This window comes from Odocoileus virginianus, unplaced genomic scaffold (genome assembly GCF_023699985.2).
Source record: "Odocoileus virginianus isolate 20LAN1187 ecotype Illinois unplaced genomic scaffold, Ovbor_1.2 Unplaced_Contig_25, whole genome shotgun sequence".
NCBI lineage: Eukaryota > Metazoa > Chordata > Mammalia > Artiodactyla > Cervidae > Odocoileus > Odocoileus virginianus.
In genome coordinates, this window is record NW_027224342.1 from 614,364 (window position 1) to 638,234 (window position 23,871).

Below are 23,871 nucleotides of genomic sequence, written 5' to 3' on the forward strand. Positions count from 1 at the left end.
CCATCTGTTTGTATCATCTTTGATTTCTTTCATCAGTGTCTTATAGTTTTTGCATACAGGTCTTTTGTCTCCTTAGGTAGGTTTATTCCTAGGTATTTTATTCTTTTTGTTGCAATGGTAAATGAGATTGTTTCCTTAATTTCTCTTTCTGATTTTTCATTGTTAGTATATAGGAATGCAAGAGATTTCTGTGTATTAATTTTGTATCCTGTGACTTTACTAAATTCATTGATTAGCTCTAGTAGTTTTCTGGTGGCATCTTTAGGATTTTCAGTATCATGTCATCTGCAAACAGTGACAGTTTTACTTCTTTTCCAATTTGGATTCCTTTTCTTTTTCTTCTCTGATTGCCATGGCTAGGACTTCCAAAACTATGTTGAATAATAGTGGCAAGACTGGGCACCCTGAATAAATTTCAAAAATCCTGCATTTATATTCTTCCCTCATGATTGCTTTATTTTTGCTGCAAGGCTTATGGAATCTAAATTCTGCAACCAGAGATTGAACCTGTGCCCCATGCATAGGAAACATAGAGTTCTAACCACTGGACTGCCAGGGAGTTCCCATAATTACTATTTTTAATATCATATTTTTATGTATTTATTTTGTATATTCCTTAACAGTTTATTGTGGATATAGATGATTTTACTACTTTTGTCTTTAACCTTCCTACTAGTTTTGTGTGTGGATGATTTCATACCTTTACTATATATTTGCTTTTACTGGTGAGCTTTCTCATTTTGTAATTTTCTTGTTTCTACTTGGGGCCTTTTCTCTTTTTGCCTAAAGAAGTTCCTTTACCATTTGTTGTAAATCTGATTTGGTGGTACTGAACTCTTTCTGCTTGCCTGTAAAGCATTTGATTTCTTTGTGAAATCTGAATGAGAGCCTTAGCTGGGTAGAGTATTCTTGGTTGTAGGTTTTTCTCTTTCATCACTTTAAATATATTGTGCCATTCCCTTCTGGCCTGCAGAGTTTCTGCTGAAAAATCAGCTGATAGCCTTATGGGAGTTCCCTTGAATGTTATTTGTTGCTTTTCCCTGGATGTTTCTCATATTCTCTATTTATCCTTAATTTTTGTCATTTTAATTATAGTGTGTCTTGGTGTGTTCCTTTTTGGGTTCTTCTCTATGGGACTCTGTGCTTCCTAGACTTAGGTGACTGTTTTCTTTCCCAGGTTAGGCAAGTTTTCAGCTGTTAGATTTTCAGATATGTTCTCAGCCTGTTTCTCTTTCTTCTACTTCTGGGACCTGTATAATGTGATTTTTAGTATGCTTGAGGTTGTCCCAGAGGTCTCTTAAACTGTCCTCTTTTCATTTTTTTTTTCTGTTCACCAGTAGTGATTTCTACCACTGTCTTCCAGCTTATCAATCCAGTCCTTGATATCATTTAGTCTACTATTGCTTCCTCCTAAAGTATATTTTTTCAGTTATTGTTCTTCATCTTTATTTCATTATTCTTTATATTTTCTCTTTGTTAAAAACTTCTAACTTGTGTTGTGCATCCATTCTTCTCCCAAGTTCTTTCATCATCTTTATGATCATTATTCTGATCTCCTTCTAAGGTAGAATGCCTGTCTCCCCTTCACTTAGTTCTCCTAGGGTTTTATCTTATTCCTTCATCTGGAACATGTTCCTCTGCTACCTCATTTTTGTCTAAGTTGCTGTTGGTATTTTTACATACGTAGTAGGTTAGTTATGTTTCTCAACCTTGGAGGAGTGGCCCTCTGTAGGGCAGGTCCTATGCGTCCCTGAGGCACATTCTCCTCTTGTCACCCAAGCTATATGCTCTAGGGATTCCCTCTAAGACAGCTGTGTGGGTCCTTCTTTTGTGGTGGGCTGACTGTGAGTGGTCTGGTAGGCCCCTAGTCCAACTGGTTGTCAGGCCCTGCCTTGTGTGGATGCTACTGGCTGCTGGGACTTGTTGATGAGGTGTCTGACTGCAGAACTCCAGGGGGCCCTGGGGCTAGTGCCAGCTCACTGGTGGGCGGAATCAGGGTACAGAAGACTCAGGGGTTATTGTCCTCTCTAGTGGTGGGTGAAGGCAGTTCTTCGGGTTAGTGCTAGACTCCTGGCAGGCGGAGCCTGGTCCTGGAGCCTAGCTGCAGGGCCCAGGGATCCAGAGCTACTGTCAGATCACTGATGGGTGGTGGAAGCATAGTTTTTAACACAGCTGAGTGTGAGGTTTGGCGCGTCCCAAAACTTGTGTTGTCCTGCTAGTGGGCAGGGCTTGTCCAAGGATTGGGTCTGATGTACTTTTGGCTGGGTCTACAAGCTGTGGGATTGTGGTTTTCTGGCATCTGGTGCCTGCCCACTGGTGGGTGGAGCTGGGTCTTGGCCCTCTGGTGGGCAGGGCCATGCCTAGAGGTGTGTCTAGAGGGGGCTATGAACTCAGGCTCATGAGTTCAGACAGTAAAGAATCTGCTTGCAATGTGGGAGACCTGGGTTCAATCCTTGGGTTGGGAAGATCCCCTGGAGAAGGGAATGGCAACCCACTCCAGCATTCTTGCCTGGAGAATCCCCAATATGGATGGAGGAGCCTGGTGGGTTACAGTCCATGGGGTCACAAAGAGTTGGACACGACTGAGTGACTAAGCACACACAAGCGCACGAAGTCTTTAGGCAGCCTGTGTGCTGATGGGTGGGGCTGTGTCCCCATCCAGTTAGTTGTTTGACCTGAGATGCCCCAAAACAGGTGCTTACAGGCCACTGGGTAAGGCCACGGCTTGGTGCTACTGAGCTAATGGCACCGCCAGCACTGACTTCCATGGGGTAGAATAAGTTCCTAAATATGGCTGCTGCCAGTGTCCACGTCCCCGGGATGAGCCACAGCTGCCCCCACCTCTCTGGGCGGCTCTTCAAGACCAGCAGATAGTTCTGGCCCTGGCTCCTATGAAATTACTGCTTTTGCCCTGGATCTTGGTGTGCATGAGGTTTTTGTGTGTGCGTCCTTTAAGAGTGGTTAAACCCTGCTGGCCTTCAAAGCCAAATGCTCTGGGGGCTTGTCTTCCCAGAGCATTGCAGGACCTCTGGGCTAGGGAGCCTGATGTGGGACTCAGAGCTCCCCTGTGGGATAAACTCTGTAATGTAAGTATTCTCCAGTTTGTGGGTCACTCACCTTGGGGGTATGAGACTTAATTATATCACAAATCCACTCCTATCTTGTTGTGGTTCCTTCTTTATGTTTTGTGTGTGTGTGTGTGTGTATGTGTGTGTGTGTGTGTGTGTGTGTTTATGTCTCTAGTTGTTAAAGATCTTTTCTGGTATGTTTTGGTCTTTTTCATAGATGGTTGTTCTGCTAATGGTTGTGGTTCTGGTGTGCTGTGAAAGGAGGTGAGCTCAGGGTTTTTCTACTCTGCCATCTTGGCCAGAATTTTCTTTAGCTGTTCTTGTAGGTTTGCTTCTCCATGAGGACTTCAGTATCAATGGATCTAACTCCCTTTTAAAAAAAGCTTATGAGTAATTTTTGGGGGGATTGTGTTAAATTTCTAAGTTAACTTAGAATTGACTTGTTTATAGAGCTGAATCATTCTATACAAAAACAAGGGATGTCCTTCCATTTGAGAAAGTCTAATTTTGTGTCTTGTAGGAATGCTTTCAAGTTTTTCCAGTATAGGTTTTGTACATTTGTGAAAAATTAATTTCTAAGGAACCTTCTTTGTTATTGCTGTAAATGGAATTTTCTATAGCACAAGGTCATCTAATTGTCTCTCATTTGTGTAAATGAAGGGTATTGATTTTTGTGTACTGCTACTGTACTGAATTCTTTTATTGTTTAAATTGGTTTTATCATTGATTCTCTACAATTTTCCTGGTATAGCATCACATCACCTGCAACTAGACTTAGGTTTACTTCTTCTTTACCAATTCTTATACCTGTAATTGATCTATTTTGTCTAACTGCATGGATTAATCCCTCTAATATAATGCCAATTAGTACCAGATCGTGAGTATCCTTCCTTTGTTCCTGATTTTAGTAGAAATGCCTCTGATGTTTCCCTATTAAGTAAGATATTGGCTTTAGGACTAAGGCAGAGATATTTTATCCTGTTAATGAAGTACCACTCACTTCCTATTTTCTCAAGTCTTCATAAAGAACAGGTCTTGTATTTTATTAAAGGCCTTTCCATCATCTATGGAAGTAATCATATGGATTTTTCCTCCTTAGATCTATTAACACAGTATATGATACTAATAGATTTCCTAATACTGAACCAACCTTCCATTCCTGCATTAAATCCCATTTAGTCATGGTATATTAATTTCTTAATGTGATACTGTATTCTGTTGGCTCAAAGTTAATTTAGTTTTTTTAATGTATTTTATTTCTTTCAGCTTTGCACTGGGTCTTCATTGCTGCGTGTGGGCTTTCTCTAGTTGCGGCAAGCAGGGGCTACTCTTTGTTGAGGTGCACAGGCTTCTCATTGGGGTGGCTTCTCCTGTTGCAGAGCATGGGCTCTAGGGCACGCAGGCTTCAGTAGTTGTGGCACATGGGCTTATTAGCTGTGGCTCACAGGCTTAGCTGCTCCATGGCATGTGGAATCTTCCCAGACTAGGGATTGAACCTGTGTCCCCTGCATTGTCAGGCAGATTCTTATCCATTGTATCACCAGGGAAGTCCTAATTTAGTAGTTTCACATCAATAATCATGAATTGATACTGGTCTGTCCTTCCTTCCTTTTACTCTCCCTCCTTCCTACCTTCCCTCCCATCCATATCAGGTTTAAGTATCAAACCTTCAGAAAAAGTTCATAAAAGAAATGGGGAAGTTCTTCATTTTCAATGTGCTGAAACAACTTATAGAACATTGGTGTTACCTGGACTTTGAAGGTTTAGTTGAATTCCCCTGGGAAACCATCTGGGCCTGAAATCACCTCCTTTGCCACCCTTGCTGAGGGAGGGTTTCCATATGGGCTTTAGTTAGGAGATACCCCTTGAATTTTCAGCTTACAGAACTGGGATTTAAACCTAGTTAGACCCATGGTCTTATCATTGTATCACTGATAACCTCAGGGACTTGATTGCCTAATTGTAGTAATGATGATGGTGTCTAATACATATTAAGTGCTTATTAGGCTTCAGGTGCTGTTTACATGTATTAATACATTCAATCCTTATCTCAGACTTATGAGGTACTAGCTCTTATTATCGGAGAAGGCAATGGCACCCCACTCCAGTACTCGTTTGCCTGGAAAATCCCATGGACGAAGGAGCCTGGCAGGCTTCAGTCCATGGGGTCGCTAAGAGTCGGACATGACTGAGCGACTTCACTTTCACTTTTCACTTTCGTGCATTGGAGAAGGAAATGGCAACCCACTCCAGTGTTCTCGCCTGGAGAATTCCAGAGATGGGGGAGCCTGGTGGACTGCTGTCTATGAGGTCACACACAACTGAAGCGATTTAGCAGCAGCAGCAGCAGCTGTTATTATCCCTGAGACACTGAAACGATTAGCTTGTTCAGGGTCACATAGCTCTTAAATAGCAGAGCTGGTCTTCAATTCCAGGCAGTTAGCTTCACAATCCATGTCTTTAATGACCAAGGTACAGTATAATAGTTTGTAGAATTGTGGATGATTATATATCAGAATCTCAGTATGAATGCTTTTTTAAAGGAAAAAAAAAATGATTTACCTAAGTCTTGTAAATGAAAGAAGAGTTGCCATTTATGATAATGTCTGTCTAGCAATTTGGCTACAAATTTCCTATCCCTATACCAACAGCCTTTTCTCTTTTAGCAATGTATAGCCTTTATTAGCATAACGTACAGAACTGTGTTCTATTGTGAGTCAGCTCCAGGTCTGAGGGATTCAACTTGAATGGAAAATCTTCCAATGACCATGGTGACCCAAACCCAATCAAACAAATGGAACAGTTAAAAGTTTCCCCAAATTACTTAGATATACTAAATAGTATCATTGAGATGGGTAAATTTTCTGCTTTATATAAGTATGACCTCTTATTAATGTCTATTGGGAAAATGAAGTACCCTCATTGCTATTCATTAGTCTAAGCTTTTTCCTATACTCTTACTTTGGAATTTAGACATTATTAAAAATTATGCAGATGAAGACAAAGGGTAATATTTTTATGTCATTTCTGTAAATGTTTAACGTTCTTCTCTCCCACCTCCCCCCACCAAAAAAACCAACTTAATGAGCCACAAAACATGTTATAATGAATGGGGAAAATATTTTTAGCATTTTTATGCAGAAAATGCCTCATTAAAAGCAAATGCTTCAGCAAGCAGATTTGAGCTTAATAGGAACTTTTGTCAAGCAGTGGCTTTTATGACAAATCACTAGCATGTGTAACTGTTCTATATAAAGACCTGGAAAGTCCTCAGAGGCTCTTACCTTCCTTTCTGGTCCCTGGGCTGCATTGCAGCCACTGTGGTTTGACGTGGCACTAGGCAGACATTTGATGAACCTGAAGGACATGAAGCCTACTGTCTAGCCACAGGTAGGAAAAAGTCTGTCTATTGTTAAATATTACTCATTGTTTTATCTGGATATATCATGAGAGTCATTTAGATGAAATCTGTTCTCATCTGGGTGTCTGGCATCATGTGACCCATATATTTTGCATCTAATTTGCATGTTATAAAACCCATAAGGGTACAGGGTTTATAATCATACATACAACCTTAATTTCAAATAAAACCTCGACCTCTCCCTACACTATTATAACTTCTTTAGACTTAGGGCCTCACACTGGCATGACAAGGGCACAGGAGTCCAACCACTCAGGCAGGCTATGTGGGCTGATTTGGTCACAGAAATAGCAGTCCCTCACCTCAATGATAGTAGAAAGTGCTCACCTGTCCCTGCTGAGGCCTCAGAAGACACACCTGGAGTAATGGTGTTTCCAGGAATTCTGAGCTGGTCTTAGCTTCATCATCTCTGATCCATACTTGGGGGCTTGAGCCGAGTTACAGCCACACCCACCCAGGAAAGGCTGACATCACCAGTGGTGGTGATATCACTCTAGGAACTGGTTACTCAGAACACCCATAGAATGGGGGAAGCATGAAATTATGACATGATTCATCTTTAAACAGTAATTTTTCACATCACATAAGTGCTTTCTCAGTTCACCTTACCAAGACAGCCACGCTATCACCTGGCTAGTAACAACAGTAGTGGTTGCAGCAATTGACATTTACTGAAGTCTTGCTCTATGCTTGGCATTGTGCTAAGATCTTTGCATGCCTTATCTCATTTAACCCTCAAACTCTATAAGCTAGCTACTATTAATATCCCCATATTACAGATGAGGAAGCTTAGGGCAAAAAAGGTAAATAACCAGCCCTAAATCTTTCAGCTTGTATGCAGAATTAGGATTTGAAGGACTTTTCCCCCTGACTTTATTTTTATTAAAGTATAGTTATTTTACAATATCATGTTAGTTTCAGGTATACAACAAAACTAAGCAATAAATCCTGTTAATCTTTTTTTACATATAGCACTGTATACGTCTTAATCCCATACTCCTAATTTCTCTTTAGAGTCCTTAACTGTTACTGCTTTATAGCATTGTGCAGCCAATTAACTGAAAAACAAATCTGTATCCCTACTCTATTCCAAAGAAAGAGGCATTCCTTTCAGAAACAAAAGGGGAAAAATTCAGTTGTCAAATGCCCATGACTAGCTCTTCCAGGCAGCCCAGTCTCCTTTGGTAGGAAAAGGGACACTGACTCCCAAGACCCACTCAGACTTCCCACTGAGCAGGCACAGGGTGGCTGCTGGGTCACCAAGCTCACCGTTAAGAAGTGCCGGTCCTTGGCTTCGCGTCTCCTCTGGCTGTGGGCCGGGGGGTAGGCGGGCAGTGGAGGAGCTGCTACCGAGATGGGTGCAGCAGCTCTCTGCTCCCGACGATCGCTCCGGCTCCGGTGTTCTGGGGGTAGAGAAATCAATAGTACAGAAACACACTTGGCATTTTCAATTTCTCTTTCCCCCTTGGGAGGATGAGCAAAAGGCTGGAAAAAAGTGAGTTTTTGCTAATCTAGCTCATTTGTATACCAAATAAGATTTTCAGAATGCTTCTGAACTAAACTTTTACTTCATAGTAATATGAAATTGGATGCCTACATTTCAGTGGGTCCGTCTCAAGACGGATCACTCTGAGTTTGATATTTCTCAACACAACTTGTTTCAAAACTACATGAGCCAAAAAAACAATCTAGAATAGTGGTGCAAGATCTGCTGACATGAGTCCTGGAGTGGACCATAGGCACAGACAGGCAAGAGCCTCCCAGGGCGTGGTAAGGACAGATGCTCACAGCTATCCAGTGGGTGATGGAACCAGCTCACATTGGCTCAGGGGCATAGATAGTTAGGCATTCAGGAATTTTGCAAGCCAGCTTTTAAATCATCAGTAACTTGAAACAGGCTATGGTGGGAATATTTATATCACAGAAATTGGTGAGTCCTACACATTAGGGCCTCATTCATTCATTTCTTTATTACATTTTTTGGGCTTCCCTTGTAGCTCAGTTGGTAAAGAATCTGCCTGCAGTGCAGGAGACCCATGGGTTCGATTCCTGGGTTGGGAAGATCCCCTGGAGAAGGAAATGGCAACCCACTCCAGTATTCTTGCCTGGAAAATCCCATGGACAGAGGAGCCTGGTGGGCTGCAGTCCATGGGGTCACAGAGTCAGGACACAACTGAGCAACTAACTCTTACTTATATATATTTTTTTAAAGAGACTGACCAGCACACCATTGCGCCCATCTAAGCCCTGTCACCCACAACACCCAGATGGTTTTCAAATTCTGGGTTCCTAGAGAAAGCAAAAGAATCCCAATGATGACAACTGTCTAATTTAGGAATAAAGCTACTTTCGGGAAAAACCAAGAAATTTCCATGTGTGGGCTGAAGTGATCCTAACTGCATAATAAGAATTACAGGGACACCAAGAACACAGTTTAGCTTTCTGGGTATCTTATTAAGCCTACCCAACATATCCTGCCCAACAAACTGGCCACATCAAAGACTGTACTACCTGCCAAAACCCAGCCCACACTCACACCCAGGGCCTAAAGTCTCGTGACCCCTACCCAATATGACCAGGGTACAAATTTGTGCAGCAGGTATCCTAAATTGCCTTCTCTTGTTTAAAACTGCCATTACTCAGCACATCTACAATAATAATTGTGATGCCCAGTGTTTGCTGGGCAATGAGCATGCATCAGAGATGCTTTGCAAAAGCTTGTAGGTGCATTATCTTGACAATTGCACGAAGCAGGCACTGATAGTGTCCCTCTTGTGCAGATGCCTAAATGGGTCAGGGAGGCTAAGTCATTGCCGAGCTGTCACTGGTACACACTTGGCCCCAGGGCCCTGCTCGTGACCACTCCTTGACTTGTAAGCTCTAGAAGATCTAAACACACCTCGCTCATCAGAGCAAGACTGCTGGCATTTGATAGTATTTGTTATAATTACATTTTATCACATTCTAATTCTTTGGACTGAAAATATAGAATATTTGGCTACTCATAAGACAGTATTCTTTTCCCCATATTGTTGTTTAGTTGCTCAGTCATGTCCGACTCTTTGCCACCCCATGGACTGTAGCCTGCCAGGCTCCTCTGTCCGTGGGATTTCCCAGGCAAGAATACTGGAGTGGGTTGCCATTTCCTTCTCCAGGTGATCTTCCTGACCCAGGGATCGAACCTACGTCTCCTGCATTGGCAGGCAGATTCTTTACCACCGAGCCACCAGGGAAGCCCTTTACCCATATTAGGAAACAGCCAACTACACTGACCCTCTCAGGTGGCGTCAGGTGTCTTTTCTCTAAAGGCCCTGTAGTGCGCAGGGCCCATTTCATCTCTGTCATTGTACTGATAAAAGTCAGGATCTCTCTGTATGCCTGCCTCTGTATAGAAAGAAGTCTGCTTCTGGACAATAGAGATTACAGTCAGCTTTCAATCACTGTGCCCTGCTGTGCCTGTGATATAGTGGATTTTCAGTAAATGTTTGTGGAGTGACTGAAAGGAAAAACAAATTAATGCTTTGATGAAGGTCTGCTTTTGTAACCGCAGAATGTACTCTAAAGCCCTATCTTTCCCATGGGCTGGGTACTGAGTCAGTGCCCTCACTGTACCCCTGCTCTTAGGTCCTTCTCGGGGCCTTGTTGCCCGTTTACACCGGCCTCCCTAATGCTGACCTCTTTCTTCTCTGCTGTATTCAGTGTGCTGCGCTCTAAACCAGTACCTGAGCACTCTCGAGCCTTCTGATTTCTCTCCATGGCTGATCTGCCTGTCTGTGGGCCTCCCTGGCTCAACTGCCAGCTTTGTCTGCCAGGAAAATGTGGCAGAATTACTCAATCTTCCTTTGCTTGGGGTTCTTGAGAAAAATGTTGACTCCCATTCACAACCAGAGAAAAGTCCTCAACCCCATGTAGGTGCTCTTTGCTAAACTGCCTCCATAGCCGTTGCTCATCAGGAAGACTTTTTTAAAAAGTATTTATTATATATAGTAGATTTACAATACTGCGCTAGTTTTAGGCAGATTCCTTTCTGTTATAAGATACTGAATATAGTTCCCTGTGCTATACAGTAAATCCTTGTTGTTTATCTATTTTATATGTAGTGGTGTGTATCTGTTAATCCCATACTCTTAATTTATCCCTCCCCCTTCAGTAACCATAAGTTTGTTTTCTATGTTTATGAGTCTATTTCTGTTTTGTAAATAAGTATTTTTTTTTTAGATTCCACATATAAGTGATAACATATATTTGTCTTTCTCTGACTTAGTATGATAATCTCTAGGTCCATCCATTTTGGTGCAATATTTCATTCTTTTTGCATTGCCGAGTAATATTCCATTGTATATATTCCATATCTTCTTTATACATTAATCTATTCATGAACTCTTATATTGTTTCCATGTCTTGGCTATTGTGAACAGTGCTGCTATGAACATAGGGGTGCATGTATCTTTTTGAATTATAGTTTTCTCCAGATATATGCCCAGGAGTGGGATTGCTGGATCATATGGTAACTCTATTTTTAGTTTTTTAAGGAATCTTCCATACTGTTCTCCATAGTGGCTGCACCAATTTACATTCCCACCAACAGAATAGAAGGTTCCCTTTCTCCACACCTTCTCCAGCATTTATTATTTGTAGACTTTTTGATGATGGCCATTCTGACTGGTGTGAGGTGATACCTCATTGTAGTTTTGATTTGCATTTCTCTAATAATTAGTGATGTTGAGCATCTTTTCATGTGCCTGTTGGCCATCTGTATGTCTTCTTTGGAAAAATGTCTATTTATTGACTTTTTTTATATTAAGTTGTCTTTCTATTTTGGGAACTAAGCCCTTGTTGGTCTCATTATTTGCAAATATTTTTCCCAGTGTGTAGGTTGTCTTTTTGTTTATGGTTTCTTTGTTTAATGTGTTTTTTTTTTATGTCTTTGCTATGAGAAAATCTACAAACTTCACTAGGTCCTATTTATTTATGTTTGCTTTTCTTTCTTTTACCTTGGTAGACTGATCTAAGAAAACATTACCATTTATGTCTGAGAATGTTTTGCCTATGTTCTCTTCTAGGAGTTTTATGATGTTATGTCTTATGTTTAAGTCTTTAAGCCATTTTATATTTATTGTTGTGTATGGTGTGAAGGAGTGTTCTAACTTCATTGTCTTACATGAGGCTATCCAGCTTTTCCAGCTCCACTTGCTGACAAGACTGTCTTTTCTCTAGTGTATATTCTTACCTCCTTTGTTAAGGTTAATGACTGTAGGTGTGTGGGTTTATTCCTGGGCTGCCTATTCTGTTCTTTTGATCTATCTCCTTTTTCCCTTCTGTTCTTTTGATCTGTTTTTGTGCCAGTACCATGCTGTTTTGATTACTGTAGCTTTGTAGTATTGTCTGAAGTCTGGGAGGGTTATGCCTCCAGCTTTGTTCTTCAGGAGGCAATTCTGGTCTTTTGTAGTTCCATATAAATTTTAGGATTATTTGTTCTAGCTCTGTGAAAAATGTCATGGGTAATTTGATAAAGATCACATTAAATCTGTAGATTGCTTTGGGTAGTATGGCCATTTTAACAATATTAATTCTTCCAGAACAAGTGCATGGGAGATGTTTCCATGTCTTTGTATCATCTTCAGTTTCATTTATCAGTGTTTTATAGTTCTTACATATAGGTCTTTTACCTCAGTGGTTAGGTTTTTTTTCCAGGTATTTAATTTTTTTAATACAATTTTAAATACACAATAAATTTTTTACTTTCTCTGATATTTCATTGTTAGTATAAAGAAATGCAACAGATTTCTGTATATTAATCTTGTATCCTGCTACCTTGCTGAATTCATTTATTAGTTCTAATAGTTTCTGTGTGGAGTCTTTAGGGTTTTCTATATAGAGTATCATGTCATCTGCATATAATGACAATTTTACCTCTTCCCTTCCAGTTTGGATACCTTTTATTTCTTTTTCTCATCTAATTGCTGTGGCTAGGACTTCCAATACTATGATGAGAGCTGGCATCCATGTTGGTGTTTCAGAATTCAGTGGGAAGGCTTTCAGCTTTTTGCCACTGAATATTGTATTAGCTCTGGATTTGTTGTAAATGGACGTTATTCAGCATTACGTTGTTATACCCATTTTCATGTGAGTTTTTATCATGAATGGGTATTAAATTTTATCAACTGCTTTTTCTAACTTTATTGAGATGCTTATGTTGCTTTTGTCTTTTTTATGGCATATGGTGTATCACTTTGATTGATGTGTGTATGTTGAACCATCCTTGGAATGAATCCAAATTGATCATGATGTATGATCCTTTTTATATGTTGTTGGATTGATTTGCTAACATTTTGGTGGGGATTTTTGCATCTGTTGATACATGTGTCAGAGATATTGAGCTGTAATTGTCTTTTTTTGTAGTGTCTTTGATTTTGGTATCAGGATGATGTTGGCTTGATAAAATGATTTGGGGAGTGTTCCCCCCTCTTTAGTCTTTTGGAAGAGTTTGAGCAGGGTAGGTATGAGTCTATTTTACTTGTAGTAATCAGTGTATTTAAATTATCTGTTTCTTGTTGATTGAGTTTTGGCAGGCTGTATGTTTCTAGAAATTTGTCAGTTTCTTCTAGGTTGTCCATTTTGTTGGCATATTTAATGTTCATAGTATTTTTTTTAAGTACATTTGAAGTACTTTTCTATATTTTCTTTCTTTTCATTTATTTTTATTAGTTGGAGGCTAATTACTTTACAATATTATAGTGGTTTTTGTCATACATTGACATGAATTAGCCATGGATTTACATGTCTGCAATATTGGTAATTATTTTTCTTTCATTTCTTTTGTGTATTTGGGTCCTCTCTCTTGTTGGTGAGCCTGGCTAGAGATTCATTGATTTTTGCTTACTCTTTCAAAAAAACAGCTCTTGGTTTTATTGATTTTTTATTTTTAATCTATATTTTATTTCCTCTCTGGTCTTTATTATTTCCTTCCTTCTGTTGATTTTAGGTTTTGAATGTTCTTTTGTAATTATTTTAGGTGGAAGGTCAGGTTGTTTATTGGAGATTTTTCTTATTTCTTGAGGAAGGCCTGTATTGCTATGAACTTCTCTCAGGTCAGGACTGCTTCTTCTGTATCCCAAAGATTTTGGATGGTTGTGTTTTTATTGTCCTTTATCTTGAGGTATTTTTTAATTTCCTCTTTAATTTCATTGTTGGCCAATTGGTTTTTGGTAGCATGTTGTTTAGTATCCATGTGATCATTTTTTCCTCATTTTTCTTTCTGTGATGGATTTCTAGTATGCCATTGTGGTAAGAGATGCTTGAGATAATTTCTATCCTTTTATATTTGTTCAGACTTTATTTTATATTCTAGTATGTGATCTGTCCTAGAGAATGTTCCATGTGTGCTTGAAAAGAGTGTGTATTCTGGTTTTCTTGGACATAGTGTCCTGTAGATATCAATCCATCTAACTATTCTAAAGTGTCATTTAGATGTGTCTATTGCCTTACTGATGTTCTGTCTGGAAGGTATGTCCATTGATAACGGTGGGATGTTAAAATCTATTAATGTATTCCCATCGGTTGCTCCTTTTATGTCTGTTAGCATTTATGTATTTAGGAGCTTTAGTATTGTGTGGATATATGTTAATGAGGACAATATTTTCTTCCTTTGATCCTTGTATCATTAATATAGTGTCCTTTTTTGTCTTTATTCATGGCCTTCATTTTAAAGTCTGCTTTGTCTGATATGAGTATCACTACCCTCACTTTCTTGACATTTCCATTTGCATGAAGTACATTTTGCCATCACCTCACTTTCAATCTATGTATTTCTTTCACCCTAAAGTGGGTCTCTTGTAGGCAGAATATTGTAGGTTCTTGTTTTATTATCCAGTATGTCATTCTATGTCTTTTTATCAGAGCATTTAGTCTATTGACATTTAAAGTAATTATTGATAGTATGTATTTACTGCCATTTTAAACCTTGTTTTCCAGTTGATTTTGTATGTCATCTTTGTTCCTTTCTTTTTGTTTTTCCTTTTGTAGTTTGATGGTTTTCTTTAGCATTGTGCTTGAGTTCCCTTCTTTTTAGCTTTTGTGAGGCCACTGTTTGCTTCTGATTTGTGGTTACCCTGGTTTTCAAGTGTGTTAAACTGTAACTTTAGCTACATGTTTTAGACTGATAGTCATGTGAGCTCAAACACATTCTAAAAAATCTACATTTTCTTACTCGCCCACATTTTGTGATTTTGATGTCCTATTTTACATCTTCATGTTTATCCTTTTGCTGTCCCTTATAGTTTTAACTGCTTTCACAATTTTAATTGTTTTTAAATGCATGTATTGGCTTATCTAAGTGATCTTCAATCCTTTCATATATTTACCTTTCCTGTTGTGAATTTCCCTTTCCTATAGATTCTTGTTTCTTTTCTACTTAGAGAAGACCTTTCAATATTTCTTTTAGGATATGGTTTAGTATTGCTGCATTCTTTTTTAAGCCTTTATTTTGTATTGGAATATAGTTGATTAACAATATTGTGTTAGTTTCATGTGTAGAGCAAAGTGATTCAGTTATACATGTAGCTTTTCTTTTTAAAATTCTTTTCCCATTAGGTTGTTACATAATATTGAGCAGTTTCCTGTGCTATAGTAGGTCCTTGTTGGTTGTCCATTTCAAATATAGCAGTGTACATGTTATTCCCAAACTCCCTATCCTTTACCCACACCCCTCCCCAGTAACCATAAGTTCATTCTCTAAGTCTGTGAGTCTGTTTCTGTTTTGTAAATAAGTTCATTTGTGTCACTGTTTCTTAGATTTTGCATATAAGTGGTATCATAAGAATATTTCACTTTCTCTGCCTTCCTTCATTCAGTATGACAATCTCTAGGTCCATCCATGCTGCTGCAAATGGCATTATTTCTTTCTCTTTTGTATGTACCACATCTTCTTTATTCATTCCTCTGTCAATGGACATTTAGGTTGCTTCCATGTCTTGGCTATTGTAAACAGTGCTGCAATGAACACTGGGGTGCATGTATCTTTTCAGATCATGTTTTTCTCCAGATATATGCCCAGGAGTGGGATTGCAGGATCATATGGTAGCTCTATTTTTAGTTTTTAAGGAACCTCCATACTGTTCTCCATAGTGGCTGCACCAATTTACATTCTCACCAACAGTGTAGGAGGGTTCCCTTCTCTTCATACCCTCTCCAGCATTTACTGTTTGTGGATTTTTTGATGAAAGCCGTTCTGGCTGGTGTGAGGTGATATTTGACTGCAATCTTTATTTACATTTCTCTAGTCATTATCAATGTTGAACATATTTTCATGAGTATTGCTCTATTCTTTTAGTTTTTACTTATCTGAAATTCTTTCTCTTTTTTTCTATTCTAAATGATAATCTTGCTGGATAGAGTATCGTACATTGCAAGTTTCCCCTTTAAGAGCTTTGAATATATGTTGCCACTCCCTTCTGGCCTGCAGAGTTTCTGTAGAGGCATCAGCTAATAGCCTTTTTAATTCCCTTGTAAATGACTCTGTTTTTCCGTTGCTACATTTAGAATCCCTCCTTATCTTTCACTTTTGCCATTTCAATTATATATCTTAGTGTGGATCTGTTTGGGTTCATCTCATTTGGGACCCACTGTGATTCCTGTACCTAGATATCTGTTTCCTTCTGTAGGTTTGAGAAGTTTTCAGCCACAAGTTCTTCAGCTACATTTTGATCCCCTTTTTTCTTTCTTCTTCTGGAATCCCTTTTGTGTGGAGGTTGGCATACTTTACATTATCTTGTAGGTCTCACATGTCGCTTTCATTTTTTCTTTCATTTATCTTTCTGTCTACTGATTAGGTGCCTTGTGTTAACTTCCAGATGACTTATTTGTTCCGCTATGTAGACTTGGTCTGCTGTTTATTGCCTTTAGCTTGGTTTTTATCTCAGCAGTTGAGTTGTCTAATTTTGGTTTCCTTCTGGTTTCTAGTTCCTTGTTACAGTGAGCTGCCTTTTTATCAATAGTCTTTCTGAGGATCTTTAGCATTTTTATCACTTCCTTTTTGAACTTGGGGTCTGGTAGACTGGCGAGGTCTGTTTCTCTCAGGGAATTTCTCTTATTCTTTTTAAGTGAGAGTAGTTCCTCTGCAGAGAAGGCAATGGCACCCCACTCCAGTACTCTTGCCTGGAAAATCCCATGGGCAGAGGAGCCTGGTAGGCTGCAGTCCATGGGGTCACTAAGAGTCAGACACAACTGAGCGACTTCACTTTCAATTTTCACTTTCATGCATTGGAGAAGGAAATGGCAACCCACTCCAGTACTCTTGTCTGGAGAATCCCAGGGACGGGGGAGCCTGGTGGGCTGCCGTCTATGGGGTTGCACAGAGTTGGACACAAGCTGAAGCAACTTAGCAGCAGCAGCAGCAGTTCCTCTGCATTTTCATTTTACTTATATTTCTCTTACTCCATGAATTTAGGAGGAATAGTTATCTACTGTGATCTTGAAGGGCTGTTTTCCTGTAGGAGTGTTCTGGTGTAGACTGTGTGAGTCCAGTCGTTTTGATGTGAGGGCTGTATTTGGTATGGATGCCTGCCACATCTTTCCTCAGCATGTGCTGCCCGTTATTCTCCCTTGATGAAGGGTGTGTTTGGTCCTGTGCTGCCCAGAGCTCGCACTATAATGTTGGGTGGGGCCCCCTCTGTGCTCTGTTGTTGCCACAGCTCTGTTGGGGGCAGGGTCTGCTCCCCAGTTGTTGGAATAGAAACCCTGAGATCTGGTTCTCAGCTGTAGTGTGAGGTAGGTAAGACCAGAGCCCTTAGCTGTGTGCTGGGACATGTGACTCTGTGACGTATCCTGCCAGCCAGTGTGCACGCCTACAAAATCAGCTGCTGCTGGAGCTACCCCAAGACCCGTCTCGGCTGTGAGAACACTGATAATTGGCTCGGGTGGCAGCCTTGCCTTCGGTGTGTGCACGCTCACAAAGCATGAGCTCCTAATGCCTGCTGAAGCAGTGCCCCGTGGTGGGAGCACTGATAATTGGTTCTGATGTCAGCCCTGGGGTGGGTGGGTATGTGTGTGTGCATGCTCCCAAAGTCTGGTGTGGCTGGAGCCACGCACCACCGTGAGCACCCTGAGAATGAGGCGTCTATGGTGGACCTACACACAGCCCTTCCTGTGTTGATTGGGGCTCCTTTGGTGGGCCTGTGCCCCGTCCTGTGTGTGCCTCCACTTATAGCCCAGACCACACTCCAGGCTCTTCTGGATATTTCTGCATAGCCAAACCAAGTCCTCTCCCCGTGTCTGTCCGCTGAAGCCTGAGTTTCCACACCTAGCACTGTGCAGACCGGCAGTGGCCGGGCAGTGAAATGGCAGCTCAATACCGGTCCCTCTGTGTTTTGCTTGGCAGCAAGTTAGCACAGGCACACTCCTCTCTTGGAAATTCTAGACCCCTGAAGCTCCCTTGTCCTGGCAGACCTCCCAGCTAGTGAAGGAGGTTCCCAGGTGCGGGAACCAGTTCTCTTTCATAGTTCCCTCCCAGGGGTGCAGGTCTCTCTCCTTTAGTGCTACCCAGGTATATGGGGCTCTTTGGTTGGTTGAACTCTTCTGACAGCATTTAGCTGGTATGTTGTGAGAGTTATTCCAGATGCAGCTGGAATTTTCCTGCATTTGTGGAGGGAGGTGGGCTCCATGTCCTACTCTGCCTCCTTGCTCTCCTTTCCAGGAAGGTTTTTTGAGATAAATGTCTGCCATGTTTAAGTGTCTACCTCTAGTGCCACCCTCATTTTTCTCTACCAGGAGAAAGTCGGCTTTTCTAAATGGGCGGTGGGAGGAAAAGCTTCTACATTCTTAAAATCGTAATGAGAGTAAAAGATAGGTGTCACTGGTTAGGAAAAGGTAGCAGGAAGGGTGGAGTCTGGAGGGAGATATCAACTCAGTTTCCCATTCAGCTTCTCTCTGCTTGCTCTTTCTAAAGCTCATCTCTTTCATGTGCCCCAGGCCTGCAGGAGGCAGGCAGATTAATGGCTCCCTAATACTTCTTTCTGGTGGTGGTGTGGGGAGACCATTTATCAACTAGAGCCTGAAACTGCAGTAGACTCTTGGTCCATATTCCTTTAGACCAATGAAATGTAGACCCCAGCCCCGAAACTTGAAAGAGAAGGAAATATAAAATGTAAATCTCTCTTTATAGCCTCGTAATAATCTCTCTGTCACTGTCTTACAAATGTAAACATTGGCATCACTTCAAGCCATTATTGGCTCTGAGCATAAAGAACTGCTAAGAAAAACAGGGGAAAGAAGAAGAGTCAGGGCTTAGTAACTTGAACTCCATTAAGGTCTTGCTTCCTCTGAGGAGCCTTCCCTGAAGCTCCATGGCCTGGTTAGTGCCTTTGCTCTGAGCTCCCGTGGCCCTGTGTTGAAATGACCTGGTTACTTGCCCTTTTCCCTTACTAGACCAGGAATTCTTTGTGTGCAAGAACCACATGCTATTGCTCTCTGCACCCTAGGTTTAGCACCATGCCTGGCCCCTCAGTTGACATTGTTGAGGGGGGTTGCTGCAGAGTAGATCTTAAAGGCAGCTGATTTCTCAGTTCTGATCTCAGGATATTCCAACTGTCTAGAGCACCTACAGGGAAGCTCATTTGTGAGCAAGGGCTTGTCGGATAGGTCAGTATTAGTCATGGCCACCAGATGGCGGAAGAGGTATTCTGACAAATGCACGAGTAAGCTTCTGTTTCTTGGACAAGCTTTAAAAAAAAGTCACTTTCTAATTTCAATTCTACACTGCATGTTTTTAATTCTATGATGCCTATAATTCCTGTTTATGGCTCTCTGCAGTGCTATTAAAACTACTACACCCAAGATTCGCTATGGAGACAACCACGAAGCAAGCCTGTGTGTAGAGGGCAAGACGCAGCTCCTCCGTCTTTCCTAAAAACCCCAGGAGGCCCCATATCCCTCTCAGCCCCCCAGGAGGAAGTTCTGAGAAAACTGATATTGGCACTTGCTGTTCCTTAGTTCTGCCATTAAGTCCAAATCTGACAACACAGCGAAATGTGGTAGCTTATGAGCAGCTTAGTGTTATCTGGTTGAATCTGGAAAAATCTAATCAGAGATGACTTATGAATAAAAATAAAGGGATAAAAATAATTATGTCTAAAGGGCTAACATTACTGAAACTCTCTAATGATGGGATCAGAGGAAGTATTTAGTGAGAATGATCAGATTCCTCGGTCATCATTCTCTACCCCCTAGTGCTCAAGCAGTTTTCTGCAGAATTTGATTCAGGTATATAAACATTCATTGAGGACCTACTATGAGTGAGAACCTATTATGTCAGGCTTATGGTAAATGCTTTGAATAAAAAAGAAAATCTATGGTCATTCCCCAGTGGTACAGTGGTTGGGACTCAGCACTCTCACTGCTAAGGGCTGGGGATCAGTCCCTGGTTGGGAAACTAGGAACCCACAAGCCACTCAATACAGTTGGTCAAAAAAATTTTTTTTCTATCTTCCTCATCCTTGACTTGTTCATGGACTGATGGTAGGAGACAGGCTGGTAAGTGGTTGGTGATGATATAAGCTTTTAAGTGGCACAATGGGAGGATGCACAGGCTATTATGAGAAGAGTGCCTAATCCAGGCCACAGAGGAACAGGAAGGGTGTTGTTAAGGAAGCTTTCTGGAGGGTGGCTGGCACTAAAAAATCAGTGAAGAACTTTACAGCCAACTATCAAATCCAAGTGAATAGTAAGAATGCCAGAGGTAGGTCGAGGGAATACCGACGGTCAGTCTTCATGATAAGGCTGATAGTATCAGCTACTAATAACCAAGGAGAATTGTCAGAAACAATTGTATTAGGGATATTAGGACATGAGCTCCTTTGTTACAGGTGAAAAAGACAAGGGATGGGAAAAAGGGACAAGTCATGTACATGAGGAAGAAAAAAGCTGAAAACATTTGCCATTTTATTTCTCCATCTTGACAGTAACATGAAAGCCTTTTATGTGACTGTTAACACTCTCACCAAATACCATTCCTTAAAGGAGCACAGGGTATCTGGAACAAAGACACTGACTGTATAGGCCCCATATGTCCCCACAGCAAAAATCTAAAGGCCAAAAAAGCTGGCATGCCAAATTCTGACACCAATGGAGGGGACTCTGGAAGGATGATGCCAGGTTTTAATCTCCTTGTCCTAGGTAGTGTGGATTTACGGCACTAAAAATGCAGGCAGTGGAAGAAGAGGCTGTGTGCCTATCTCCGACTTTCACAGGACTATGAGAGGACTGAAAATATTTACTTCCATAGGACAGTGTGTGATGTGGAGGAAAACAAGTCTGGCTGGGGGTCTGGAGGCTCAGGTCTGGGCCCTGGCACTGTACCTAACCTGTTGTGTGTGACCCTCACAGGTGTCTTGCCCTCTCTCGGCCTCCATGTGCTCCGATGTAGAATGGATCACATCACTGATGCTCAACAGGAGCAGAAGCCTCCACCCCAACCCTGGGAAGCTTCTGGTTCATAGAGGACCAGGCTGGAGCCAAGGACAGGAGCCCTCCTACAGGTGAATCGGTGCCCCAGGTTCCACAGCTAACACACCAGAACTTCTTTTCACGGAAAAGCCTAGAACATATTTCTGAGTCAGACCTAATTCTCTTGTAATTGTAATCCAGAGGTGTTTTATTTTTTTGGTTCATGTTTAATACGTGCTGAATGCACCAGTTTCTATGGTTGTGGCCTCTTGACACTTTTGTCACTTTGGCCTCTGTACTTTTTGATCAGAATGACTCCTGTCTCTACTTAATCTGAACCTACTTTCGATAGGCGTAAACATCTGACTCCATGACGTCTTCTAGTGCTGCCATGTCTGGCCATTTATACGCTGCAAGTATTATTATTATAAACCAATTTTCCTTTTAAATTCTCTTTATTGCTATATTCAGGCCATTATGCTATTATTAATTATATCCATAGGCAAGTTATACTAACCAAGAATTTCATTTCAGGGTAGAAAAGGGAGCATTTCAAAGTACTGGCTCTAACGACGGGAGGTGTTGGGACCAAAGGGACACAGAACAAGCCCTTGTGGGGATGAGCTCCAAGTTCTCTCCCCCAAAAGCCCCCAAGCCCGAGATCAGTCACCTCTGCGCAGGGCTTGCAGGCTCTGCCGGGCCTGGCGGTGCAGCTCCTCCACGCAGGGCGGCCTGGTGGCCGGGAGGAAGATGTTTCTCTGCTGGTGCCACGGTGCACGATAGTACACACTCAGCTTGCTCTCGACGTCCAGGTTGGAGACAGCTGTGAGATCAAGAGGGAAATAGGGCATTAGACAGGAGCAGCTTTCAGCTGTGCATTGCACTGTCCCCGGGGTGGAGAGGGGAACAGGAGTGGGGCCTGGGCACAGTGGAAATCCAGTCCGCTGCACTGGCCAGAGGACCTCGAGAAAGGTTTCAAATTGCCAGTACAGACAGGGACAACCTTTGCCCCCTCAAAGCAAGGGACAAGAGACCCTGGTTCTTTGAGCCAGGCCTCAGAGTGGGGTGAGGTCCTGCCTTGTAGGAAGGCAGAGAAGCACCAGAGGAAGGACTGGACCAGTCTTCTGGTCCCGGGTCTCAGAATTATAGAGTTCTGCAGATGCTCCCGATGCCTACCTGATCAGTGCCCTTGTCTTACTTCCTGTCTCCGAACCTTACCACTGAGCCATATATTATCCACCAAACTATCTGCCCATCATTCAAAGCACTGCTCAGCTTCCTTAGTTTTGCCTAAGTAAGAGCACAAGAATTAAAGAACTTATTAAATAACCTATTATAGGGGTGATGTGTGTTAGGAAGGGAAAGTACACATAGTATTGGGGAGGAAAGGGGCATGACAACGCCTTTGAAATTCCAGCAGAACTCCTGAGCACTGTGCGAGCATCAGGATTGGTAGGATATATACCTCTGTGGTGGCAGTGATTTAGTCGCTAAGTTGTGTCCAACTTTTGCGACCCCATGGAGTGTAGCCTGCCAGGCTCCTCTGTCCATGGGATTCTCCAGGCAAGAATACTGGAGTGGGTTGCCATTTCCTTCTCAGGGAAGTCTTCCCAACCAAGGAATCAAACCCGGGTCTCCTGAATTGCAGGCAGATTCTTTACCCACTGAGCTGTAAACTGAGGGTAAGTTCTCAGAGTTGGGGAGGGGGGCGGTGATTACTGTTTGAGAGTTGCTAGGTGGTGTAGTGGTTAGGACTTTGGTTCCCAATGCAGGGGTCATGGGTTTGATTCCTGGTGGGGCAGCAGAGGAATGAGGAAGCCAGGTCCATACTGTGTTAGTGCATAGTGGGATACGTGGATTCTTTGTTGGACAGTGCAAAAGTGATGATGTAAGTGTAACTTACAGGTACATGGGGGTACTTATTTTAATTCTTGATTTGGCTGTGCGGGGTCTTAGTTAGGGCTTCCCTCAGAGCTCAGTTGGTAAAGAATCTGCCTGCAATGCAGTAGACACAGGTTTGATTCCTGGGTCAGGAAGATCTCCTGGAGAAGGGAATGGCAACCCACTCCAGTATTCTTGCCTAGAGAATCCCATGGACAGAGGAGCCTGGCAGGCTACAGTCCATGGGGTCATAAGAGTTGGACATGACTTAGCGGGTCTTATTTACGGCATGCGATCTCTTGGTAGCAGGATATGTGGATCTCATTCCCTTACCAGGGATCGAACCTTGGCCCCTGCATTGGGAGCTCAGAGTCTTAGCCACTGGACCACCAGGGAATTCCCCCTTCTTACATGCTTCATCCTGGGAGAAGGACTAGCTGCAGAGAGAGCACTGGTGGCATGAAGACTTGGGCTCCAGTGGTTTTCTGTGAAGAGAGGCCAGTACTAACCCCAGACTGGGGGCCGGAGAGACTCAGTGCAGGATTCTACTTACTCCTGATTCTTATATTTCCCAACAGATCCTAAACCCAAGCCTCCACCTGTCCTTAGAGATGAACCTCACCTTCCCACAAGATGGGTGGACACCAACTTCAGATGAACCCAGTGACCATAACCTTGTGGTCGATACATCACTATCTGTCGAGGTCTAGACAATCCCATGACCTTCAGAGTTCCCAGAGGACAGACAGTAAGTTCAGCCTAAAAAGACGTCACACTGCCCTGTGGACAATTCTTTTAGCACTTTGGTTCTCTGGTCTCTGTCTGCAGTGCTGTATGTACTTCTGGAATATGACTATCACTTCATACCACCCTCCCCCAGTCAGCCTTCCTTTAGGCCAATGTCTCTCAATGTTGCTTGGGGAACAGACAGCAGCTTGGAAGCCAGAGCTGGCTTCCAACCCCAGATCTTCCAGGCACCAGCTGTGTGCCTTTGCACATGTCACCAGGTGAAACTCCTTTCTTTCTCCCTCTTGCTCCATCCCTTCCTCCCTAGCGTCCTGC

General features: G+C 42.0%; 1 protein-coding gene across 4 annotated transcripts in view; it reads right to left on the minus strand.

The window, feature by feature from the left end:
- NHS (NHS actin remodeling regulator) overlaps nucleotides 1-23,871 on the minus strand; it is a 336,802-nt gene that overhangs the window by 40,151 nt on the left and 272,780 nt on the right. For all 4 annotated transcript variants that reach the window (XM_070464467.1, XM_070464466.1, XM_020910526.2 and 1 more), the window contains exons 2-3: nucleotides 21,599-21,751; nucleotides 7,759-7,892 (exon numbers count right to left, since the gene is read on the minus strand). In XM_070464467.1, the coding sequence (XP_070320568.1) occupies nucleotides 7,759-7,892; nucleotides 21,599-21,751 (287 nt within the window). The remainder of the gene's footprint in view (nucleotides 1-7,758; nucleotides 7,893-21,598; nucleotides 21,752-23,871) is intronic.